This window comes from Mobula hypostoma, chromosome 25 (assembly GCF_963921235.1).
Source record: "Mobula hypostoma chromosome 25, sMobHyp1.1, whole genome shotgun sequence".
Classification (NCBI taxonomy): domain Eukaryota; kingdom Metazoa; phylum Chordata; class Chondrichthyes; order Myliobatiformes; family Myliobatidae; genus Mobula; species Mobula hypostoma.
Genome location: NC_086121.1, coordinates 45,217,460 through 45,244,008, shown reverse-complemented (window position 1 = coordinate 45,244,008; position 26,549 = coordinate 45,217,460). Strand labels below are relative to the sequence as shown.

General features: G+C 43.9%; 1 protein-coding gene across 4 annotated transcripts in view; it reads left to right on the top strand.

The window, feature by feature from the left end:
- The window catches only part of hspg2 (heparan sulfate proteoglycan 2), a 546,546-nt gene that overhangs the window by 171,009 nt on the left and 348,988 nt on the right, over positions 1-26,549 (top strand). For all 4 annotated transcript variants that reach the window (XM_063033469.1, XM_063033470.1, XM_063033468.1 and 1 more), the window contains exons 4-5: positions 7,917-8,026; positions 13,448-13,506. In XM_063033469.1, coding sequence (XP_062889539.1) covers positions 7,917-8,026; positions 13,448-13,506 — 169 coding nt within the window. The remainder of the gene's footprint in view (positions 1-7,916; positions 8,027-13,447; positions 13,507-26,549) is intronic.

Genomic DNA, 26,549 nt, shown 5'->3' with positions numbered 1-26,549 from the left:
GATCAAAGTCAAGGCTAAATATCCTGAGATGGCCATGAAAGCAATGAAAACATTGCTTCCATTTCCAACATCATATCGCTGCGAAGCGGAGTTTTCTGCAATGAATGCAACGAAACCTAAATTTGCGGAATAGACAGGACATAAGGAACCCCCTTCGAGTATCGCCGTCTTCAGTCACTCCTCGATAGAACCGTCTTGTTGCAGGAAAACAAGCCCAGGGCTCCCATTGATTCAGCGATATTGGTGTGTTGCAATGATTTTATATGTTCATACGGGGAAAATATGTGCTGTGTGTTTAATATCCAAACATTACTTAAAATGTTATGATGCTATTGACTTATAATTGACTTATCACCTATATTCCAGTCGTGATTAACAACTCCCCCCCCTCCCCCCCCCAGTTGGCCGGTCCGCAAGAATGTTTGTCAATAATAAACTGGTCTGCGATGCAAAATATGTTGGGGACCCCTGCTAAGTAGACCTATCAGTTTTCTCTGTGGGCGGGCTTTACAGTTGACCTCAAAAATAATGACAGTGTTGCTCGCTGCACTGTTTGCAACAGTGACTTTCCTATTGCCCATGGTGGGTTAAAATGTAAAAGACATGTTGAGGTGAGTTTAACAGGTGTCATTCGTTTATTAGCATAGCTAATGTTATTTAAACTAGCTGGCTGGCTGCTAAGGAGCTACGTTATTGATGTCCTATGTGGTGAGGCCAAACTCCCTGTAGACTTGCTTAAAGTTGTAATAGAATAAACATGATAATATAATATAATATAAATACATATTTTAATGTCACATTTTCTGCATATACCCAACTTGGTTTACAGATTAGACAAAATCACTAAACAAAGTATTACATTCACCCTTGGAGGTTGACGGGGTGGGGGGGGGATATGGGGTTGCGGGTGCTGCCTCCCTGAAATGAGTTTTTGCAGGGTGGGATGTCTGGTAATGTCAATGACTGTGGTTAGATTTTCCCTTCTCAGAGAAGATCAGTGTTTGGGATTTTTTGGCAAGGGTTGATATGTGATAGTAACAACCATGTCTGATTGTTGTTCAGATCTTACTGCATGAGATATTTATCTTATGAAGAGCTTTAAATGAAATTGAACATCAGAGACCCCACGTTTAACCTTGTAGGAAGAGAGGTCATTGATGAAACTTGTGAAAACATCTGTCATCAAGTTCAGAGTTATGCACATGGAAGCAGCCCTTCTGACATTTACTTACACCACAGAACTCATGCTATATGAATGTACGACAGTATGGTACAGAGCTGTTCTGCTCAACACCACAGAACACTGTGGAGAGTAGCTCAAGTCCGACCTGAAAACCAGCCTTCCCTCAATGGACTCTGTCTACACTTCTCACTGCTTGGGAAAAGCAACTTGTATAATCAGTAACCTCTCAATGTCCAGCTCTTCCCTCCTCCTCGCTTCTTTGGGCAGAAGATAGAAATGCTTGAAAACATGCACCCCCGGACTAAAGGACAGCTTTTGCCTCATTTCAAGGGCAAGAATCTGAGGGGGACCAATATTCTTGTGGGCAGATTTAGCAGAGCTGTTGGGAATGGTTTAAACTAATATAGCAGGGGGATGGGAACCAGTACAATAGGGCTGACAATGATTTGGCAGGTTTACAAGTAAGGAAGGACAATGATTGGGTACAAATGCAAAGAGTTGAATTGTACCACAGAGGCAATGTTCAGAAGGGCAAAGAATGCAGGATTGAAGGTACTGTATTTAAATGCAGGACTGAAGGTACTGTATTTAAATGCTGGACTGAAGGTGCTGTATTTAAATGCAGGACTGAAGGTACTGTATTTAAATGCAGGACTGAAGGTACTGTATTTAAATGCAGGACTGAAGGTGCTGTATTTAAATGCAGGACTGAAGGTGCTGTATTTAAATGCAGGAGTGAAGGTGCTGTATTTAAGTGCAGGATTGAAGGTGCTGTATTTAAATGCAGGACTGAAGGTGCTGTATTTAAATGTGGATAGCATTTGGAATAAGGTGCACAAACTTGTGGCGCAATTAGAGATTGGTTGGTATGATGTTGTGGGCATCACTCAGTGGTGGCTGAAAGAAGGCCATAGTTGGGAGTTTAACATCAAAGGATATACTTTGTGTCGGAAGGACAGGCAGGAAGGCAGAGGTGATGGTGTGGCTGTGTTGGTACGAGATGGAATTACATCTTTAGAAAGGGGTGACATAGGGTCAGAGAATGTCAAATCCTTGTGGGTGAAGTTAAGAAACTGCAAGAGTGAAAAAAATCACTGTGAGAATCAGGCCTCCAAATAGCAGCCAAGATGTGGGGTTGAGATTGCAAACTGAGCTGGAAAAGGCATGTAATAAGGATAATGACACAATTGTAATGGGGAACTTCAATATGCAAGGGGATTGGGTGGTGTCAGACCACAAGAGAGGGAATTTGTTGAATGCCTACAAGATGTCTTTTTAGAGCAGTTTGTGCTTGAGCCTACTGAGGGAAAGCCTATCTTAGATTGAGTGTTGTGTAATAACCCAGATCTTATTGGGGAGTTTAACATATATATAGTTTTTCTTTCTTATTTTTTTGCTCTTTTTGCACAACATACTGAATTGAATTTTTATATATATTTCTTACTGTAATTTATAATTTTTATATTAATATGTATTGCATTGTACTGCTATCATAAGCTACATGTATTAGTATTGCAAAGGAATAAAGGGAATTACAGAGGTATGAGAGAGTAGCCTGGCCAGATGGATTGGAGGACACTGGCAAGGATGACGGCAGAGCAGAGATGGTGGCAGTCTCTGGGAATAGTTTACAAGGCGCAGGATAGATAAGTCCCAGAGAGGAAGTTGTTCTCAAACGGCAGGGTTAGGCAACTGTGGCTGACAAGGGAAATTAAGGACTACGTAAAAACCAAGGAAAGGGCAAATAAGGTAGCAAAAGTGAGTGGGAAGTAGGATGATTGGGAAGCTTTTAAAATACAACATAAGGCAACTAAAAATCTATAAGAAGAGAAAAGTTGGAATATGAGGGCAGACTAGCCAATAATATAAAACAGGATACCAAAAGACTTTTCAGATATATAAAGAGTAAAAGGGGGGTGATAATTGATATTGGACCACTGGAAATTGATGCTGGTGAGGTAGTAATGGGGGACAGAGAAATGGCAGATGAACTTAATGGATATTTTGCATCTGTCGTAACTGTGGAAGGCACAGTGTTTTTTGATGTTAAGCTACTGACTATGACTGCCTTTCACCCACGACTTAGTGATGCCCACAAGTGTGCCAGAGGTCGGTGAGTGTCAGGGAGCAGGAGTGAGTAGCATTGCTATTACAAAGGAAAAAGTGCAAAGCAAACTGAAAGGTCTTCAGGTGGATAAGTCACCTGGGCCAGATGGACTGCATCCCAGAGTCCTGAGAGAGGTTGCTGAAGTGATAACATATGCTTTGGTTATGATCTTTCAAGAATCATTTGGTTCTGGCATGGTTCCAGAGGATTGGAAAATTGCAAATGTCACTCCCCTCTTTAAGAAGGGAGGAAGGCAAAAGAAGGGAAGTGAAAGGCCATTTAGCCTAACCTCAGTAGTTGGGAAAGTGTTGAAGTCCATTATTAAGGATCAGGTTTCGGGGTACTTGGAGACTAATGATAAAATAAGTCAAATTCGACATGGTTTCTGTAAAAGTAAATCTTGCCTGACAAATATGCTAAAATTCTTTGAGGAAGTAACAAGCGGGGCAGACAAAGGAGAGGCAGTGAATGTCATTTACTTGGATTTTCAGAAGGCATTTGATAAGGTGCCACACATGAGGCTGCTTAACAAGATAAAATCCTATGGCGTTACAGGAAAGATACTGGCATGGATAGTGGAATGACTGACAGGCAGGAGGCAGTGAGACAGTGAGAATAAAGGGGGCCTTTTCTGTTTGGCTGCCAGTGACTAGTGGTGTTCCTCAGTGGTCAGTATTGGGACCGCTACTTTACACATTGTTTTTCTATGATTTAGGTAGTGGCCAAACATTTTAATTCTGATTCACATTCTCATTCTGCCATGTTGGCCCTCTAGTGCCAAAACGAGGCCACCCTCAGGGTGGAAGAGCAACACCTTATATTCCACCTGGGTAGCTCTCAACCTGATGGCATGAATATCAATTTCTCCTTCCGGTAATAAAAAAATTATTTTCCTTGCTCCCTCCCCTCTTATTTTATTCCTCACGCTGGCCTTTTACCTCTTCTCACCTGCCTAACACCTCCCTGTGATGTCCCTCTTCTTTCCCTTTCTCCTATGGTCCATTCTCGTCTCCTATCTGATTCCTTCCTTTCCAGCACTTTGTGCTACTGACCTGGCTTCACCTATCACCTTCTGGTTGACCTCCTTCCCCTCACCCCACCCCACCTTTTTATTCTGGCATTTACCCCTTTCCTTTTCGGCCCTGAAGAAAGGTCATGGCCTGAAGCATCGACTGATTATTAATTTCTTAGATTTTACCTCAGCTGCTGAGTTCCTCCAGCATTTTGTGTATGTTGTTCTGGATTTCCAGCAACCACAGAATTTCTTGGGACTATATTCCACATTATGTTGCCGCTTGTCCTTGTACTACCTTGGTGTATTTGGGTTTCGAAATGATCAGTATGAATATCTTGTAAAGTTTAGGTTTTGCACTGTTTGACGATAGTATTCCAATTCCGATCCTATGAGCGTCGCTGGATAGGTTTCCGGTGAGTAAGTGCCACCTGATAGTACTACTGTACCACCTCCATCACTTTGCTAATGAGCGAGAGTAAACCAATTGGGTGACAGTTTTCAGAATGGGATATACGTGGTGGCCAGAGGCCAGTGTTGTTGCAATCCCGCGGCAGTGGATGAAAAAATAATCAGCAGCAGCAGTACTGCTCTGGACTGATGTTAGCGGCTGGCTTGTGTACACCCAGTCTGCCGTTGGACTGCCGAGTTGTGGAAGGATCTCTGTTTACAAAAGCACTTCATAATTTTATCTCCTTCAATAGAACATACTGATGCTGATATTTATTTTGAGAGATTACATTGTACGCTAGTGTTCCGCACATGTCAAAAGCAGAAGATTTTGAATTGATGCATTGTGTAGTGTTTTCGAGCTTGTGGTTCGTATCTGGTTGTGATCAGTGCCCAGTTTTGGGAGCACATGGTAGTAATCTCAAGTAACATTTACACCTCTCCAGGGAGGTGTTGAACAACCGTAATTGGTGAATGTGGAGTGGAGAGGATATGTACAAAATGTCCTAGAAATAACTGTTGCCAATGAAGCCATTTGTGTAAGTTGGTACAGGTGTTGGTTTATTATTGTCACGTGCACCAAGATACAATGAATGGATTGTTTTGCATACTCTTTATGCAGATCAAATTATTGCACAGTGCTTGAGCTGGAATAAGTTCCAGTAATAACAGAATGAAGTGTAAAAGCTACTGAAAAAGTCCGGTGCAGGTAAACGATGAAGTGCAGTATCATAACGGGCTCAGTTGTTGGGCCAGGAGTCCATATTATCATACAAGCAGTCCACCTAGGGGTCTGATAACAGTGGGTGGAAGTTGTTCCTGAGCCTGGTGTTATATGCGTTCAGGTTTTTGTATTGCCTACCTGATGGGAGAGAGGAGAAGAGGGAATGTCTTACTGCTGCCAGGAGTGCGAGATTGAATTTCTGCTGACAGAAAAGTTCTTCTCTGTCACAGTTGGAGGCAGGAAGACCAGCACACAAATCCAGCTAATCCATTTGTTCTGCTCATTGGTCTCGGGGTAACAGAGTGATGTGACTGAGAGAGTTGCTGCTTTACAATCCCAGGCACCCAGGTTCATATTAATCCACAGTGCTGTCTGTGTGGAGTTTGAAAGTTGTTTGTGTGAACTCATGGGTTTCCCCCAGGTACTTTGCTTGCTTCTCATGCACCAAAGATGTCTGGCTGCGTAGTGTGACTAGATTCTGTAAATGATCCCGAATGTACTGGCAAATTGTGGCGATTCAACACGGTAGGAAGGAGAATGAATAAGCGGGGAATGAGGTAGATATGAATGCTCCAAGATTGTTTACTTCTGTGTCTTGAAAAGTATGAGAGTAAAATACAAAATAGAATAAATCTATAAATGTACATTCCTGCAAGGTACAGTTGTTTTTAGAGGCTCAACAAGCCCCTGAACCACAGCTGCTGTTAAGTGTCAGCACAGACCAGCAGCTGTTGGTTAGGCAGCCTTGCCACAGTACTGGGCTCCAGTGGGTGGTACCAGTCTATGTGACTGGCATCGGCTCTTTTTACTGTCACTGATACAATTAAAATGGACTCTGCAATGGCTTCATATGGCATCTGCTCTGCACCTGACCACAAGCAATTCCAGAGAGTTTTGATGCAGCTCAGCACGTCACGGAAACCAATTCCCCTCTACAGACACTGGCCATATTTCTTGCTGCAGCAGTAAAGCAGCCAGCATAATCAAAGACCCCCCCCACCCTGGATATTCCACCCCCCACCCTGGATATTCCCCCCGCCCCCCGGTCCATTGGGCAGGAGATGCAAAAGCCTGAAAATGTCTACCACCAGGCTCACGGACAGCTTTACCCTGCTTACTGAGAGTCACAGGTTCTTGCACTCACAATGTACCTCATTATCATTTTGCACCTGCTCTGCACTGTTTCACTCTATTCTGCATCGTTCTTGCTTTACTCGGTTCTACCTCAGTGCACTCTGTAGCAGTTTGATTTCTGTGAACAGTATCCAAGACAGTTTCCAGTGTATCTCGGTACATGTGACAATAATAAACCAATTCCAGTCAAGAGGCTCCTTGAAGCATTTGTAATCTAAGGACATTGTTAATCTACTGAATCCTCATCGGGCCCAGCCTATAACACAGAGGGTCTTTTAACCTAGAACAGCACAGCATAGGAACAGGCTGTTTGACCTAGATGTTGTATCCAACTAATTTTAAATCAGTCATTAAATGATTAATTAAACTAAAGCTTTCTGCCGACACTTAGTGCATTCATGTGCCTACCCATGAGCCCCTATTGTACTTGTCTCCGCTGCAGTCTCTGGTACCACATTCGAGGCACTCACCATGCTGTCAAAAAGAACTTGCCTTACGCATCTCCTTTCAGCTTCCTCCCTCTACCTTTACATGCATGTCCTCTGGAATTAGACATTAGAAACATATTTCTTGACTTTCTTCACAACTGAGCAATTGGTCGACAAAGAACATTCCACAATTGAACAGAAAGCTTACAGAAGCCCATCGGGGTGAAGTTCATGTAGTGATGTTTCAGAGGGGAGTTACTGGGTTGATGGAGGTTGTTGTTGATACTTTCTGCGCTAAGTGATTTCTACTTAAGAGAAGAATAGATACAATTTTAAGGTAATCACAAAAAGTACTTTAAGAGACTTAAAATAGATCTGTTTGGAAGGGTGGGGAAGATGGTAAGAATGGGCTGGGATAAGTTGATATGTGAGTTTGGACCCATAATGAAATAATTTTCCTCTTATAGGGCTGAAACAAATTCCTCTTTCAGCCAGGGCTTTGCGACTGGTTCCTTTGAAAGAGGAGCAGAGCTGTTCCACCACCCACTTCCCCAATGCTGAAGTGACCCATGACATCATCAATTCTTTCATTGCACAATTTTGGATCTTGCTATTCACTTTCATGCTGTTTCTCTCTCCATAACGATTGAGAAAGATCTGGCTTAGTTGGTGGTCAGCACTGGCAACCTCAGTTTCACCCTGTCCTCTGGTTTGTCAGTGTGGAGTTGCATAATCCCCTTCAACCCTGTAAATACCGTGTCTGTACCAGGACTTTGATAATTGGTGTGTCTGAGGGTGGTCCGGATCACAAGCAGTTTGTGGTATGGCCAACGTCTCTGTTTATTGATCAATAAAGGTTCTTGTTTTTCTCTTTCCAGTTTACTACCGGGTGTTGGTGAACTTCACAAATTCAATCGAGTACACTTCAGAACTGGAAGATTTTGAGTCTGCATCTTTCAGAGAAATATCTGAAGGAATCATAGACACGGTGAGTTGAGCAGGATCATGGATTATCAATCCAGGCTGTGCTAATTCTGTGAATATTCAGAAAAAACCAGACATACTGGGGCCTTCCCCAGAAAAGGACAGGCTGAGGACTGCTGAGTTTCACAGCTCCAGTGATCGATGTTCATTCCCGACCATGGATCCTGTCGGTGTGGAGACTGCTTCTTCTTCCTGTGTTTGCATGTAGTGTGCTTTGATTTCCTCCTGCATCCCAGAGATGCACAAGTGGTCAGTTGTTTGCTGTAAGCTAGAGTGACAGGAAAACCAAGTAGGAAGAGAATAGGTTGCGAGGTGGGATAGCACTGAGAGCCAGCATAAGCTTGATAGGCTGAATGGCCTATTATATTGGAAGAAACATAAGATCAGAATTAAGCCATTTGGCCCATTGAGTCTGCTCTGCCATTTCATCATGGTTGATCCAATTTTCCTCAGCCCCAACTCCTGCCTTCTCCCCGTATCCCTTCATGCCCTGACCGATCAAGCTTCTATCAGCCTTTGCCTTAAATATGCATAAAGACTGGGCCTCCACGGTTGCATATGGCAAAGAATTCCACAGGTTCACCACTCCCTGGCTAAAGAAATTCGTCCTCATCTGCTTCCTAAAAGGATGTCCCTCTATTCTGAGGCTGTATCCTCTGATTTAAGACTCTCCCAACATAGGAAACATCCTCTCCACATCCACTCTATCAAGGCCTTTCATCATTCGATAGGTTTCAATGAGGTCACAGCTTATTCTTCTGAATTCTAGTGAATACAGGCCCAATGCCATCAGACTCTCTTCATATGACAAGTCATTCAATTCTGGAATCATTTTCGTGAACTCCCTTTGAACTGTCTCCAGTTTCAGCACATCTGTTCTTGGATAATGGGCCCAAACCTGCTCACATTACTCCAAGTGATATTAGGGCATTAGAATTATTAAGAGAGCTCTGGAGGTGACCCTAGCAGCAGAATTTCCAGAACTCTGTTCCTCAAAAATATGATGGGATCATAAAACTAGGGCTTTTCTCTCCGCAGCGAAAGAGGATAAGACAGAGCTTGATAAAATTGTATAAAATGATAAGTGACTTAGAGTGGACAAGCAAGTGCCTTTTTACCCAGGGTGACAATGGCTAATACCAGGGGTTATCCTTTTATGTTGATTGGAGGAATGTTTAGGGGAGATGTCAGAGGTAGGATTTTTACACACAGTGATGGGACCTGGAATGCACGGCCAGGGCTGGTGGCAGAAGCTAATACATCAGGGACATTTTGATAGACACATGGATCAAAGAAAAGTGGAAGGTTATGAGCTATGTAGGAGGGAAGGGTTAGATTGATCTTGGAGTAGGCAATAGGTTGGTACCACATTGAAAACTTAACAGTCCTGTACTGCTCTATGTTCTTTGAAGCAAGTGTTCTGTTAGGAATGAGGAGAAACTTGTTTGTTTATCGGTAATGAGAATGTGAAACTTCCTTACAATGTGGGAGGATCTGAAGTGATTGGGAGCAATGCATTTGAGGAGAAATGTGATTGGAAAGGAACTGGAAGGTAACATTGGATAAATAAACACTAACTGTGCAGAGGAATAGTTGGTTGAAATGGCCAGTCTGTGCTGTAAGTTCTCTGTTAGTTCGTTAATCACAAGGTCATTGTTTTTTCTGGCCACTGTAAATCTTGCTGATACTTTAGGGATGCACACTTTACCCTATTTAGTAACCTGCTGTGATTAATAGCATCATTCTCCATATTACAGAGAATGAGATGTTAATTTGTTGGTTTAAAAATATTTGGAATCAGAGATCATGGACACAGGCCCTTCTGCCCAAATGGCCCATGCTGACCAAGATAGTCCCATTTGCTAGTGTTTGTCCGACAGCCCTCTAAACCTTTCCTATCCATGCACCTGTCCAACTGTCTCTTAAAAGCTTTTATTGTACCTGCCTGAACCACTTCCTCTGGCAATTCATTCCACATAGATAACATTGTTTGTGTCATAAAAAAGTAGCCTCCCAAGCTCCAATTAGATCTCCTCCCCCACCCACCTGAAAACTGTTCTCTTTAGTTCTTGATTCCTAATCCTGGGGGAAAGATGACTGCATTCCTGATCCATGCTCCTCATGATGTTGTTATAAATGTATATGACATTGCTTCTATTCCTTTGCTCCAGAGAGTAAAGTTCTAGCCAGTGAAAAGTCCCCCAACAACTCAATTGCTCAAGCTCTGGCTTGTAAATCTTTTCTACATTCTTTCTGGTTTAATAACATCGTTCCTATCACAGAATGACCAAAACTATACACAATGCTGTTAATTGCAGTGTCTCCACTGTCCCGTACAACCAGCTGGCCAGTTGATTGGAAGGGGCCACTAGCAGGGATGACGGCAGAACAGCGATGGCTGGAGTTTCTGAGGGAAATTTGCAAGGCGCAGCATAGATACAGTGCATCCCAAAGATGAAGAAGCATTCTAAAGGGAGGCTAAGGCAACTGTGGCTGACAAGGGATGTCAGCATAAAAGGGAAAGAAAGGACGTATAATAAGCAAAAATTAGTGGGAAGTTAGATGATTTGGGAAGCTTTTAAAAACCAATAGAAGGCAACTAAAAAAGAACCATAAGGAAAGAAAAGATGAAATATGAAGGTAAGCTAGCCAATAATATGAAAAATGGTAGATAAGTCATTGGATCAGATGGACTACACCCCAGGCTTCTGAAAGAGGTAGCTGAAGGGTTTGTGAAGGCACTAGTATTAATCTTTTAAAAAATCAGTATATTCTGGAATGGATCCGGAGGATTGGAAAATTGAAAATGTCACTCCACTCCTTAAGAAGGGAGGGAGGCAGAAGAAAGAAAATTATAGGCCAGTTGACCTAACTTCAGTGGTTGGGAAGGTGCTGGAGTCCATTATTGAGGATGAGGTTTCAGGCTACTTGGAGGTGCGTGATAAAGTAGGCGAAAGTCATTATATTTCCTGTATATCAGTGAGACCTAGCATAGATTGGGAGACTGCTCCTTCTGCCAGAAAAAGCGGGAACTCCCAGTGGGCACTTCCCATTCCCACTCTGACGTCAGACTATGGCCTTGTCTACTGCTGCTATGAGGCCACACTCAGGTTGGAGGAGTAACAACTTGTATTCTGTCTGGGTAGCCTCCAACCTGATGGCATGAACATCGATTTCTCAAACTTCCAGTAATTGCGCAACCCTTAACAATCCCCCCCCCGCCAACCATTCTCCCATTCCTGTTTCTCTCTCTCATCTTATCTTCTTACCTGACCTTCCTCTTCCTCTGGTGCTCCTCCCCTTCCCTTTCTTCCATGGCCTTCTGTCCTCTCCTATCAGATTCCCCCTTTCCAGCCCTTTATCTCTTTCACCAGTCGACTTCCCAGCTCTCCACTTCTACCCTTCCCTTCCCCCTCCCCCTCCTCCAGTTTCACCTATCACCTACTACCTTGTGTTTCTCCCTCTCCTCCTGCACCTTCTGACTCTGACTTCTCATCTTTTTTACTCCAGTCCTGATGAGGGGTCTCAGTCTGAAACATCAGCTGTTTACTCTTTTCAATAGGTGCTGTCTGGCCTGCTGAATACCCCCAGCATTTTGTGTGTGTTGCTTGGATTTCCAGCATCTGCAGATTTGCTCTTGTTTGTAAAAGTCAGTATGGTTTCCTTAAGAGGAAATCTTGCCTGACAAATCTGTTGGATTTCTTTGAGGAAATTATGGGCAGGATAGAGAAAGGAGAGTCAGTTAACATTGTTGACTTGGATTTTCGGAAGACCTTTGACAAGGTGCTGCACATGAGACTGTTTTAACAAGATAAGCGTCCAGGAAAGACACCAACATGGATAGTGGAACACAGTGTTGGGAAGTGTATGATCATGCACTTTGGATATACATAGTGTTGGGAAGTGTATGGTCATGTACTTTGGTGGAAGGAATAAGGGGATAGACTATTTTCTACTTGGGGAGAAAATTCAAAACTCAGAGGTATAAAGGGACTTTGGGAGTCCATGTGAACAATTCCCTAAAGGTTAACTTGCGGGTTGAGTTGGTGGTAAGAAAGGCAAATGCAATGTTAGCATTCGTTTCCAGTGGACTAGATTATAAGAGCAAGGATGTGATGTTAAGGTTTTATAAGGCATTGGTCAGACTGCACTTGGAGTATTGTGAGCAGTTTTGGGCCTCTTATCTAAGAAAAGACGTACTGCCATCGAGGGTCCAGAGGAGGTTCACGAGAATAATTCCAGGAATGAAAGGGTTAATATATGAGGGATGTTTGATGGCTCTGTGTTTGTACTCACTGGAGTTCAGAAGAATGAGAGGGGATCTCACTGAAACCTGTTGAATATTGAAAGCTTTAGATAGAGGGGAAGTGGAGAGGATGTTTCCTATAGTGCCGAAGTCTAGGACCAGAGGGTACAGCCTCAGAGTAGAAGCCTGCCCACTTAGAACAGAGATGAGGAGGTATTCTTCAGCCGGTGGATGGTGAATCTGTGGAATTAAGTGCCACGGACATCTGTGGAGACCAAGTCAATGAGTATATTTAAAGCAGAATTTAATAGGTTCTTGATCAGCCAGGACGTCAAAAGTTATGGGGAAAGGGCAGGAGAATGGGATTGAGAAGGATAATAACTCAGCCATGATGGAATGGCCAAATGGGCTAATTCTGCTCCAATGTCTTCAGGTCATATGGTCTTTCTACTATCAAGCTGGTTGTGTATCCAGTTAGCCAGCTCTTCTGGGTCCCATGTGTTTTCACCATCCAGAGCAACTCACGATGTGGAAAAGACCTTACTGAATTCCATATAAACCATGGCAGCAAACCTGCCTCATCACCTTTTGTGTCGTCATATTATCAACAAGCTCAAAACAGTTCATAAGACATGATCATCCATGTACAAATCCATGCTGGCTACCCCTAATTAACCCGTGTTTCTAAATGCACGTACACCTTATCACTCAAATGACTCCTGTAACTTCCCTGCCACAGGTGTTAGACTTACTGTCAATAGTCCTAGGTTTATCTTTGACGATAACAGCACAGCATTCGCTCCCAGCCAGTTTGCTGGTATATTGGAGGACAGGCAGTTGATGCAAAGGCTACCAATTTCAGTGCCATTTGCTTTCTAAGATATGTTGTGCTTTTCTTTATTACATTGGTTGGTAGATCGGCTGATGTAGCCTAGTGGCAGCCTGTTGCCCAGGATAACTAGTGCGGTAGGACCCAGTTTGTGACAATCAGTGCAAAGTTCTGATCTGGACTTTGCACTGAGTGCAATTCCTGAGCAGCTTGCTGTAGTCAGCATGCCAGTTGTAAAAGCTTGTGATGGTATCACACATGACAGGCTCACTGAATTCAATGTTTTAAGTAAAGGCAGCAACAGACTTGGTAATGTCGTCTTCACCACTAATAATACCATCTCTTTACAGCTTGAATCTGAATTCTACAGGATCTCAGGAGACCAGTCAGTCACTGTGGTGTGGATTAGGTAAGTGTCATTTCGACACAGTCTCACTGTATGAGAACCACAGGAGGACATACCAAGCATGAAACTAAAACAGTAGACATTAATCTCAGCACCTGTCACAATTTATTTTCAAATTATATTTTCTTAACGTATTACAGAAGGAGGCCATTTAGTCCATCAATTTCATGTAAGCTCTAATAGTAATCCCATTAGTACCAATGCTCAATTATTTCCCTGTCACACGACTCCGTCGCACTTGGATCAATTTCCCCCCCCCCCCCCCCATTTTGCCATTCACATATGTAGGAGCAATTTACACTGGCTGATTAACCACTCGATCCACTTTTCTGGAATGTGGGAGGAAACATTGATCGTGTGGATGGTCAGAGGCTTTTTCCCAGGGCTGAAATGGCTAGCACGAGAGGGCATAGTCTTGTGCTTGGAAGTAGGTACAGAGGAGATGTCAGGGGTAAGTTTTTTTACACAGAGAGTGGTGAGTGCGTGGAATGGCGACGGTGGTGGAGATGGATACGATAGGGTCTTTTAAGAGACTCCTGGATAGGTACATGGAGCTCAGAAAAATAGAGGGCTATGGGTAACCCTAGATTATTTCTAAAGTAACTATGTGTTCAGTACAGCATTGTGGACCAAAGGGCCTGTATTGTGCTGTAGGTTTTCTATGCTTCTGTGAAACCAAAGCACTTGGGTGAAACCCAGGCAGTCACAGAGAAAGGTGCAAATTTCACACAGATGCTGTAGTTAAGCCAAGTCTCTCTTCTGGTCTTGAATAGTTGCACAATTATTTCTACTGACATTCACAATTCACACAGCACAAATTACCCTGATGGTTTATATTTTAAAACACATTTTCTTGTTATGGGTTGTTAATTTTCTGAACAATGACATTAGCTAATGGATTACTGTGAGCTCCCCTGCCCTGGAGAGTTTTTGACAATGTGCTGAGATGAAGTTTATTTCATCAGAGGCCACGATGTGAATTGGCCTTGGAGGTGTTTAACATACGTTGTTCTGTTTGCACTTTTCACATCTCTCTGTCGACATACCCTCCTGCTGAGTGAGTGAACCTGCCAAACAGGAAGAATTTATTATGATTTAGATAATGACCCAGGAGTTACCTAGACTTAGGTGCATTGAAAACCTGTAACATGAAAAGATAAAACTATAATTCATGTTTCTGTCTGGCTGGGCTTGGCTTCCATCCCGGGTATTTTAACTTCTCAGCTGAAAGAGTACACTAACACACAACACTTGCTGAGCTGCACTCAGGAGTGCCCCTGCACTTTCATATCCGTATCTACCTGACTGGCTACCAGCATCCTGCACCTTCATATCTGTATCTACCCTGACTGGCTACCAGCATCCTGCACCTTCATATCCGTATCTACCCTGACTGGCTACCGGCATCCTGCACCTTCATATCTGTATCTACCCTGACTGGCTACCAGCATCCTGCACCTTCATATCCGTATCTACCCTGACTGGCTACCAGCATCCTGCACCTTCATATCTGTATCTACCCTGACTGGCTACCGGCATCCTGCACTTTCATATCTGTATCTACCCTGACTGGCTACCAGCATCCTGCACCTTCATACCCGTATCTACCCTGACTGGCTACCGGCATCCTGCACTTTCATATCCGTATCTACCCTGACTGGCTACCAGCATCCTGCACCTTCATATCTGTATCTACCCTGACTGGCTACCAGCATCCTGCACCTTCATATCCATATCTACCCTGACTGGCTACCGGCATCCTGCACCTTCATATCTGTATCTACCCTGACTGGCTACCAGCATCCTGCACTTTCATATCCGTATCTACCCTGACTGGCTACCGGCATCCTGCACCTTCATATCTGTATCTACCCTGACGGGCTACCGGTATCCTGCACCTTCATATCCGTATCTACCCTGACTGGCTACCGGTATCCTGCACTTTCATATCCGTATCTACCCTGACTGGCTACCAGCATCCTGCACCTTCATATCTGTATCTACCTTGACTGGCTACCAGCATCCTGCACCTTCATATCTGTATCTACCCTGACTGGCTACCAGCATCCTGCACCTTCATATCTGTATCTACCCTGACTGGCTACCAGCATCCTGCACCTTCATATCCATATCTACCCTGACTGGCTACCGGCATCCTGCACTTTCATATCTGTATCTACCCTGACTGGCTACCAGCATCCTGCACCTTCATATCCGTATCTACCCTGACTGGCTACCAGCATCCTGCACCTTCATATCTGTATCTACCCTGACGGGCTACCGGCATCCTGCACTTTCATATCCGTATCTACCCTGACTGGCTACCAACACCCTTCCTTCCATGCAGAACTATTTCAGTACATAACATTTCACTGGCCCTGTGATTTGGCATTTCAGTGGAGGTGGTGGTAGAGGCTGATTCAGTCACAGAATCATTCCACATTGAAAGAGGCCATTTGGCCCTCTATATCACAGCCAGCCCTTTCCAAGATCAGATCAATTCACCCATCTCGCCACGTTTTCCCTTAGGCTCTCAGTGACTAAGCTTCAGGATCTGAATTTAAAAGTGGTCAGTTCTAAGCGATGTAGGTTATATTGTTGTAAGGCCATCACTGGTTACTATGTGCAACGAGATGTAAATTATAGTGGAATACACTGTTTGAGAGTCTGTTGTACCCATCTGTTCACCTGGGTATATAGAGGAAGGAAGATGTGCAGAACTATTGATCATGATTCTGGTCACATTACCGTATCTACCTGATATCTGATACCTGATACTGAGATGAAGTCTTACACCTACAGCAACTCAGAGGGAGGCTATTCCACTCATATCCACAGCTGAAGAGCTGTCTCATCAACATGCACAAACGAGAGAATCTGCAGATGCCGGGCATCCGAGCAACACATTCCTTTTCCCTCTCCTATTTCCCAGTATCCCGCAACCTTCTCTTACTCACACCTACTCATCAATTCCTCTTGTTTGATTAATTCTGGGAGAAACTTACGGCGACGTGGGAGTAAGCAACTGCATTGCGGGAAACCCACACAGTCACATAGAGAACATACAAACTCAGCCAGGCAACCACAGGCTGATGAGCTTTTCATCAGTGGTGGGAATGTTATTGCGAAAGATTATGAAACAGAATTTATTTACATTTGAAAAGTACCGATTAGGGCCAGTCATCCTAGCTTTGTGTGTGGGTAAATGGCATCTCATGAATTTGACTGGCTGTTTTTAAAGAGATTATCAAGAGGATTGATGAGAGCAGGGTAGTAGACATTATCTACATAGACTCTTGCAAGGTCTTTGATAATGTCCTACATGGACGGCTGGTCCAGAAGGTTAGATTGTACAGGACTCAGGGTAGCTAGCTAATTGGAAATTAAATTAGCTTGGTGATAGGAGGCAGAGGATGACATTGGAGGCCTCTGGGCAATGGAGTGCTGGCCCCCTGTGTCATATATATTAAAGATTTGGAACAGAATTTAGGCGACATGATTTGCAAGTTTGCAGATAGCACCAACATTGAAGGTAGAGTGGACATTGAGAATGGTTGTCAATGATGGCAAATCAAATTTGCCACTCAAAGTGATACATTTTGTGAAGTTAAACCTGGCCAGGGCATACACAGTAATTGCCACAGCCCTGTGGAGTGGTGTTGAACTCGGAGTACATAGTTCCCTGAAAGTGGAATACAGGTAGACAGGCTGGTGAGGAAGGCATGTGGTGCTTGACTTCATTGGCTGGGTCGTTGCACATCATGATACAGCTGTGCAAAGTGTTGGTGTCCACATTTCCGAGGATTTCACCTGGTCCCTGAACTCCTCCATCCTGATCAAAAAGGCGCAACAATGCCTTTATTTCCTGCGGAGCATGAAGAAAGTTCACCTCTGTCCCAGGATACTGACGGACTTTTACCGCTGTACCATTGAGAGCATACTCACCAACTGCATCTCAGTATGGTATGGCAATTGTCCCGTATCGGACCGCAAAGCACGCCAGCGTGTGCTGAAAACTGCCCAGTGGATTATCGGCACCCAATTGCCCACCATTGGGCAGGGGGAAAAGCATTATCAAGGATGCATCTCGCCCTAACCATGGACTTTTTACTCTCCTCCCATCCGGTAGGCGTTACAGGAGCCTCCGCTCCCGCACTAGCAGGCACAGGAAGAGCTTCTTCCCTGAGGCAGTGATACTGCTGAACCTCACATCACAGCGCTAAGCAGTATTGCATCCGTATTGTACTGTCTCAGTACTTTTATATTTGTGTGCTGTAGCACTTTTTTTATTCGTAGTTATTTTGTAAATAACACTATTCTTTGCATTTCTGGTCAGATGCTAAATGCATTTCATTGGCTTTGTATCTGTACTCAGCATAATGACAATAAAGTTGAATCTACTCTAATCTAATCTAAACTGAACATCGAGCTATGTGTGCATTTCTGGTGACTACACTGTAGGAAGGATGTGACTAAGAGGGCAAACAAAATATTCCCAGCGATGTTGTCTGGGTTGGAAGTCTTGCATTATCAGAGCAGATTGGATGATAGGAGGTATAAGGGGGGATCGATTGAGCTGTCTAAAGTTCTGAGAGGCAGAGACAGGGTGAGTGTCCAGAGTCTGTTTTCCATGATTGGCATGTATAAAACTAGGCTGGCATGGTTATACATGTATAAAACTAGGTTTAAGCCAAGAGTTAGGAGGTTTATATGTGACTTGAGTGGTAATTTTTCACATTGGGCTTTCAGAGCAGGTGGTGGAGATGGAATAGCAACAACATTTCAAGAGGCAGCTGGCAGGTACTTGAATAAGCAGGGAAAAGAAGGATATGGAATTAATACAGGCACACAACGTTATATAGATAGGCATGGTGGTCAGCAGAGATGTGGTGGGCTGAAGGGCCTGTTTGTACACCAACAACGACGGATCAGGACTGAGCCTGGCTACGGGAGCTGTGAGACAGCAGCTCTGACTGCAGGTGCCACAGATGTCCACTGAAGGGGTGATGGGAAAGGTGAAGACTGGCAATGTATATGAATTATAAAAACTGAACAAGTTTTGAAATTCCCTTGAGGATCTTGGAAATGATATGTGGAGAATGCCAGCTTTCTGCAGCTGGAACCCAGCCGATCTTAACAAATATTTTTCTCTAATCATGTAGAAGAGGAAAGCTGAAAAGTATCCCACTGACCACAGCATTCCAAATTCATCACTCATCGTGCTGAAGCTATGTCACACAAACCACTTTAGGAATAGATCACGCTTTACTTCCAATGATGACCCACTCCCACTCTCTTGTCTGGTGACAATCCATGTATTACTTAGTCAGCTTGGCAAATTCAGAGTCTCTTTTGGCTTCTTGCTACATTTGAGATAGAGCATTAATTTTTAACATGCTGCAGAGCGTGTTTCAACACTGATTTCCTGATCACAGCAACCCACTCTCTTCATACAGCAGGTCCCCTGACAGTTAACCCAGCTGACTGACAGGATGGAGGCCCCTGATTTGATCTCCAGTTTGTACTAAGTTAGATGACACTAACAGAAGTCACACAGAGATATTCCTCTGAATTTTTTTCAAGAGCAAAGGATCAGGAGTAGGCCACTCAGGCCCTCGAGCCTGCCTCATCATTCTATAACCTCATGGCTGATCTCACCCCGACCTCTGCTCCTTGAATGTGTTTGCTCCACAAAGCACTCAATTCCCTGCTCCTTCAGGATGTTATCTCCCTGAAAGGCCCCTACTCATCTAACCCCTGTAGCTCAGTGGGGTAGAACATTCCAGTAAATTGCCGCCCTCTGAAAGAAAAAAATTCTGTTTTTCTCAGTTCTAATTGACTGCCACTGACAACACTCCTCAGCTGGTAATCTAGCACCGAGTGAAACTTCTCACTCCTCACTCTCCTGCAATCTACAGAGCGGAGGGTGGAGCAGAGGGTGCAACTGATGGAGTTGCTACCTTGCACAGTAGAGGCCATAGGTTCCGACCCGACTCCGGTGCTGTTTGCATGTTCTTCCGTTGACAGCACAGTCACCCCTGGGTGCTCTGGTTTCCTTTCAAGTCCCAAAGATGGACGGCTTGGTAGGTTAACTGGCCAAAGTGTGTAGGTATGTGGTAATGTTGTGGTGGGAGTCGACGAGAGTGTGAGGAGAGTAAAATACAGGATTAGTACAAATGCATGGTTGATGGTGATGATGTAAAGGGGGTGAACCAATGGAAAGCATCTGGCCATGCGTGGTCATGTAGTGAAGACCTGTGATGATCATCAGGTTGGAGTGTTCACTGACATCTTTAACCTCCAGCTTCGTCAGTCTAAGGTACCCAATTGCTTCAGTCATACTTAGGGTTGCCTACTGCCCTGTATTAGCCGGGACATCCCGTATATTGGGCTAAATTGGTTTGTCCCATACAGGAACGCCCTTGTCCCGTATTTCCCCCGCTAAGGTAGAGTGTTCCTTAGCGTTCCTATGAAACCATTCGTAAGCTGAAATGGCGTAAAGCGAAGAAGCAATTACCACTAATTTATATGGGAAAAATTTTTGAGAATTCCCAGACCCAAAAAATAACCTACCAAATAACACATAAAACCTAAAATAACACTAACGTATAGTAAAAGCAGGAATGATATGATAAATACACAGCCTATATAAAGTAGAAATAATGTATGTACAGTGTAGTTTCACTTAACAGATTCGGGAAGATTAAGCCAAAACTGATTTGTAGAAAAAAATTAGCACATACACGCCTGCACACACAGGTGCCCGCGCAAGGCTTCATGGTCATGATAGTCTTTCTCGGGGTAAACACAAGTGTCCCGTATTTGACTGCTACTTTTGTCCCTATTTGGGAGTGAGAAAGTTGACAACCCTAGTCAGCAGAAGAACTTGGTAACTTGCCTCAGTGACTACCATCCAGCAGCACTTACATCCACTGTGATGAAGTGCTTTTGAGAGGTTGATCATGAAATATGTCAACATCTGCCCAAGGAGTGACTTGGATCCACTCCAACTTGCTGACCATCACAAATGGTCAACGGCAGATGCCATTTCGTTGGTTTTTCACTCAGCCCAGGAATATCTGAATACTCTTCATTGAATTAGGATGCTCTTCATTGACTACAGCTCAGCATTCAATGTTATCACCCCTCAAAACTAATTAATAAGCTCCAAGATCTAGATCTCAATACCTTGTGCAACCGCATACTCAATTTTCTCTTGCCATTGCTACCCTGCGGTTATCCCTGCTTGGACTGGCAACATCTCCTCCGCAATCACCATCGGTACAGGAGCACCACAAGGCTGCGTGCTTAGTCCCCTGCTCTACTCGCTTTATATTATAATTGTGAGGTTAATTTCAGCTTTCAGTAAATTTTCTGAAAACTATCACTTTTGTTGGCCAAATCAAAGGCAGTGACAAATTGGCAGAAGGAGGGAGATTGAAAACCCATGCCAATTCAGAAGACTGATTATTGACTACAAGAGAAGGAAACCGGAGGTCCATGAACTAATCCTCATGAGGGGAACAGAGGTGCAGAAAGATAAGTAATTTTAAACTCCTTGGCATTACCATTTCAGAGGATCTGTCCTGGGACCATCATGTAAGTGCCATTACAAAGAAGGCACTGTAGTGCCGGTACTTTCTTAGAAGTTTGCACAGATACACCGCTGACAAACTTCTGTAGGTGCACAGTGTCCTGACTGGCTCTATCATGGCCTGGTGTGGAAGCACTGATGCCCAATAATGGAAAAGCCCACAGCCCAGTCTATCACAGGGAAACCCTTCCACCATTGAGTACATCTAGAAGGACAGATTCCACAAGAAGGCTGCATCCTTCATCAAAAGCCCCCACCGTATAGGCCATGCTCTGTTCTCCCTGCTTCCATCACAAAGTACAGGAGCCTTAGGTTCCGTAGTACTGGGTTCATGGACAGTCCCTACCCTTCAGGCTAACTTCACTCACCTCAACACTGGGCTGATTCCACAATCTCATCTCTCACTCTAGGGACTTGACAAATCTATTTCAAATATTATTTATTTACTTTATTCGTTTTTGCACTTTGATGTTTATCACTCTGTGTAGTTTTCTTGATTCTGTTGTATTTCTTTGATCTAGTGAATGACTACTAAAATGAATCTCAAGGCAGTATAGTATATGTACTTTGATAATAAATTTACTTTAAACTCTGAGCCGTCTGTTGTAAATTGACTCCCAGTGATCACAATATGATTGAGTTCAACTTGAGATTTGAGATTAAAGTCTGACGTGGCAGTATTTCAGTGGAGTAAAGGAAATTACAGTGGTGTGAGAGAGGAGTTGGCCAAAGTAAATTGGAAGGAGATGCTGGCAAGGATGACAGCAGAGCAGCAATGGTGTGAGTTTATAGGAAAAATGAGGAAGGTGCAGGATTGATGTATTCAAAAAATGAAAAAATGCTCAAATTGCAAAATTATACAAATGTGGCTGACAAAGGAAGCCAAGCTATTGTAAAAGCAAAAGAGAGGGCATACAACAAAGCAAAAATTAGTGGGAAGATAGATGATTAGGAAGCTTTTAAAACTCTACAGAGAGCAACTAAAGGAATCATTAGGAGAGAAAAGATGAAATATGAAAGCAAGCTAGCAAACAGTATAAAAGTGGATAGTAAAGGCTTTTTCAATTATGTAAAAGAAAAATAAAAGAGATGAGTGTGGATATAGGACTACTAGAAAATGAGGCTGGAGAAATAATAATGGGCCAAGAAGATGGCCGATGAACTAAATGAGTTATTGCATCACTCTTCACTTTGGAACACCCTAGCGGTGTGCCAGATGTTGAAGAATATGAGGGAAGAGAAGGGAGTGCAGTTACTGTTACTGTTGGAGCAGTGCTGCCAGGATAATCAAGGGCACGACCCACCCAGCGACCACGACCCACACTTTTCGTCCCTCTTCCCTCCGGGAGAAGGCTCAGGAGCTTGAAGACTCGTACGGCCAGATTTGGGAACAGCTTCTTTCCAACTGTGATAAGACTGCTGAATGGATCCTGACCCGGATCTGGGCTGTACCCTCCAAATATCCGGACCTGCCTCTCAGTTTTTTTGCACTACCTTACTTTCCCTTTTCTATTTTCTATTTATGATAAATAATTTAAATTTTTAATATTTACTATCAATTTGTACTCCAGAGAGCGCGAAGCGCAGAATCAAATATCACTATGGTGATGTACACTCTAGTATCAATTGTTCGGCGACAATAAAGTAAAAGTAAAGATGCTCAAAAAGCTGAAAGACCTAAGAGTACATGTAGGTCACCCAGACCAGATGAACTACACCCCAGGGTACTGAAAGAGGCAGTGGTAGAGATTGTGGAGGCATTAGTAATGATCTTTCAAATCACTGGACTCTGGCATGGTGCCAGAGGACTGGAAAATTGGAAATGTCACTCCCCTCTTTAAGAAAGAAGGAAGGCAGCAGAAAGGAAATTATAGACCAGTTAGCTTGACCTCAGTGGTTGGGAAGATGTTGGAGTCAATTGTTAAGGATGAGGTTACGGAGTACTTGGTGACAGAGGACCAGATAGTACAAAGTCAGCATGGTTTCCTTGAGGGAAAATCTTGCCTGACAAATTTGTTGGAATTCTTTGAGGAGATGACAAGTAGGATGGGATGTAGTGGATATTGTATGTTTGGCATCACCCTCCACCTGGTCCTAACCCACCTGGACAAAAAAGACACGTACTTTCGAATGCTGTTCATAGACTTCAGTTCAGCCTTCAACACAATCATTCCTCAGAAACTGATTGGAAAGCTGAGCCTGCTGGGCCTGAACACCTCCCTCTGCAACTGGATCCTAGACTTCCTGACTGGGAGACCTCAGTTAGTCCGGATTGGAAGCAGCATCTCCAACACCATCACACTGAGCACGGGGCACCCCCACTGCTGTTCACTCTGCTGATCCATGACTGTGCTGCAACACACAGCTCGAACCACATCATCAAGTTGGCCGATGACAGGACGATGGGTCTCATCAACAATTCAATTCAAAAAACTTTATTGTCATTCTAACCGTATATCAGCTCTGCAGGGCAGAATGAGACAGCGTTTCTCAGGAGCAGTGCAATCATAACATAACAAATGCAACACTAAATAATAAACATAACAATAAATAGTAAAACACAACAGCCACATGTCAGTTAAAATCAAGTTGTAAGTGTCCAGTGCAAGTTAAAAGTGTCCAAAGCAGAGTCAGGTAGAGCAGCTGTTTAGCAGTCTGACTGCCTGTGGGAGGAAGCTGTTTAGTAGCCTTGTGGTTTTAGTTTTGATGCTCCTGTAACGTTTGCCTGATGGCAGAAGAACAAACAGTTCATGGAGAGGGTGTGAGGGGTCTTTAATGATGTACCGTGTCTTCTGGAGTCATCGACTCTGAAAGAGGTCTTGGACAGAAGGTAGGGAGACCCCAATAACCTTCTCTGCTCCCCTAACCACCCTCTGCAAGGCTTTTTTGTCGACAAGAATGATGAGTCAGCATACAGAGAGGAGGTGCAGCGGCTAACGGTCTGGTGCAGAGCCAACAACCTGTCTCTGAATGTGAACAAAACAAAAGAGATGGTTGTTGACTTCAGGAGAGCACGGAACGACCACTCTCTGCTAAACATTGATGACTCCTCCGTAGAGATCGTTAAGTGCATGAAATTTCTTGGTGTTCACCTGGCGGAGAATCTCACCTGATCCCTCAACACCAGCTCCATAACAAAGGAAGCCCAGCAGCATCTCTACTTTCTGCGAAGACTGAGAAAAGTCCACCTCCCACCCCCCATCCTCACCACATTCTACAGAGGTTGTATTGAGAGCATCCTGAGCAGCTGCACCACTGCCTGGTTCAGAAATTGCACCATCTCGGATCGCAAGCCCCTGCAGCGGACAGTGAGGTCAGCTGAGAAGATCATTGGGGTCTCTCTTCCCACCATTACAGACTCTTACACCTCACGCTGCATCCACAGCAAACAGCATTATGAAGGACCCCACGCACCCCTCATACAAACTCTTCTCCCTCCTGCCATCTGGCAAAAGGCACCGAAGCATTCTGGCTCTCACGACCAGACTATGTAACAGTATCTTCCCCCAAGCCATCAGACTCCTCAATACCCAGAGCCTGGGGTGACAACAACCTACTGCCCTCTACTGTCCCTATTGTCTTGTTTATTATTTATCGTAATGCCTGCACTGTTATGTGCACTTTATGCAGTCCTGGGTAGGTCTGTATTCTAGTGTAGTTTTTGTGTTGTTTTACATAGTTCAGTGTAGACAATAGACAATAGGTGCAGGAGTAGGCCATTCGGCCCTTTGAGCCAGCACCGCCATTCACTGTGATCATGGCTGATCATCCACAATCAGAATCCAGTTCCTGCCTTATCCCCATAACCTTTGATTCCGCTATCTTTAAGAACTCTATCCATCTCTTTCTTGAAAGCATCCAGAGACTTGGCCTCCGCAGCCTTCTGGGGCAGAGCATTCCATACATCCACCACTCTTTGGGTAAAAAAGTTTTCCCTCAACTCCGTTCTGAATGGCCTACCCCTTATTCTTAAACTGTGGTCTCTGGTTCTGGACTCACCCATAAGCGGGAACATGCTTCCTGCCTCCAGCGTGTCCAATCCCTTAATAATCTTATATGTTTCAATCAGATCCCCTCTCAGCCTTCTAAATTCCAGAGTATACAAGCCCAGTCGCTCCAATCTTTCGACATATGACAGTCCCGCCATCCCAGGAATTAACCTTGTGAACCTACGCTGCAGTTCTCGCTGATATGGTGGGTTAGTGGGTGGAGGGGTTGATCAGCCTTATTGCTTGGGGAAAGTAACTGTTTTTGAGTCTGGTGGTCCTGACATGGATGCTACGTAGCCTCTTCCTTGATGAGAGTGGAATAATAAGTCCATAAGCATGGTGGGTGGGACCCTTCACAATATTGCCGTTCTTTTCTCTGTCACCTTTCTGGTATATCCTGTATGTCTGCCACAATGCAGTTTCTTTACCAAAGTTCAACGTTCAGAGTAAATTTATTATCACATATATCATCCTGAGATTTGTTTTCTTGTGGGCATACACAGGACGCACAAATAACCAAAGTGCAAAAGACAACAAAACTGTGCAAATACAAAAGGAAAATAATAATAAATAAATAAACAATATCAAGAACATGAGATAAATAGTCTTGAAAGTGCATCCATAGGTTGTGGAAATGGTTCAGTGATGGGGCGACTGAAGTTGAGTGAAGTTATCTGGTCTGGATCAAGAGCCTCATGGCTGCATGGTAATAACTGTTCATGAACCTGGTGGTGTGGGTCCTTGATAAAGGATGCTGCTCTCCTGCAGTAGCACACCATGTAGATGTGCTCTTTGGTGGGGAGGGCTTTATCCACGATGGACTAGAATTTATCCACTACCTTTTAAAGTTGCTGACCCTCTCCATCTCTGATCCCCCGCTGGTTTCCTCCTCCTGCTCAATAATAATTGGTCTTGCTGGCATTGAGTGAGAGGTTGTTGTTGTGGCATCAATTCAATTCAATTCAAATTTAATTGTCATTCAACCATAGATAAATACTCATGAATACAGCCAAACAAAACAGCTTTACTCTGAGGTCAAGGTGCAAAACAGAGTAACACAGCCATGCACAGCTCAAAGCCCATACAAGATTGTAAGCACAAGTGGTATCAAAATCATGCAATAAAAGAGTCCAAAACTTGTGCAATCGAACCCGGGGGAGGGGGTCTGTACAGTTACCTGCCTGGATGCGACGCTACACTGCCCCCCGTTGGAGTTCACCAGTCCCAACCACCCCAAAACAAAAAATATAGTTTTTGTATTGTTTCATGTAGCACCATGGTCCTGAAAAACGTTGTCTGGTTTTTACTGTGTACCAGCAGTTATGGTCAAAATGACAATAAAAAGTGACGACTTGACTTGGACTTTCAGAAGACCTTTGACAAGTTGCCAAACATGAGGCTGCTTACCAAGTTAAGAGCCCTTGGCATAACAGGAAAGTTACTGGCATACTTAGAGTATTGGC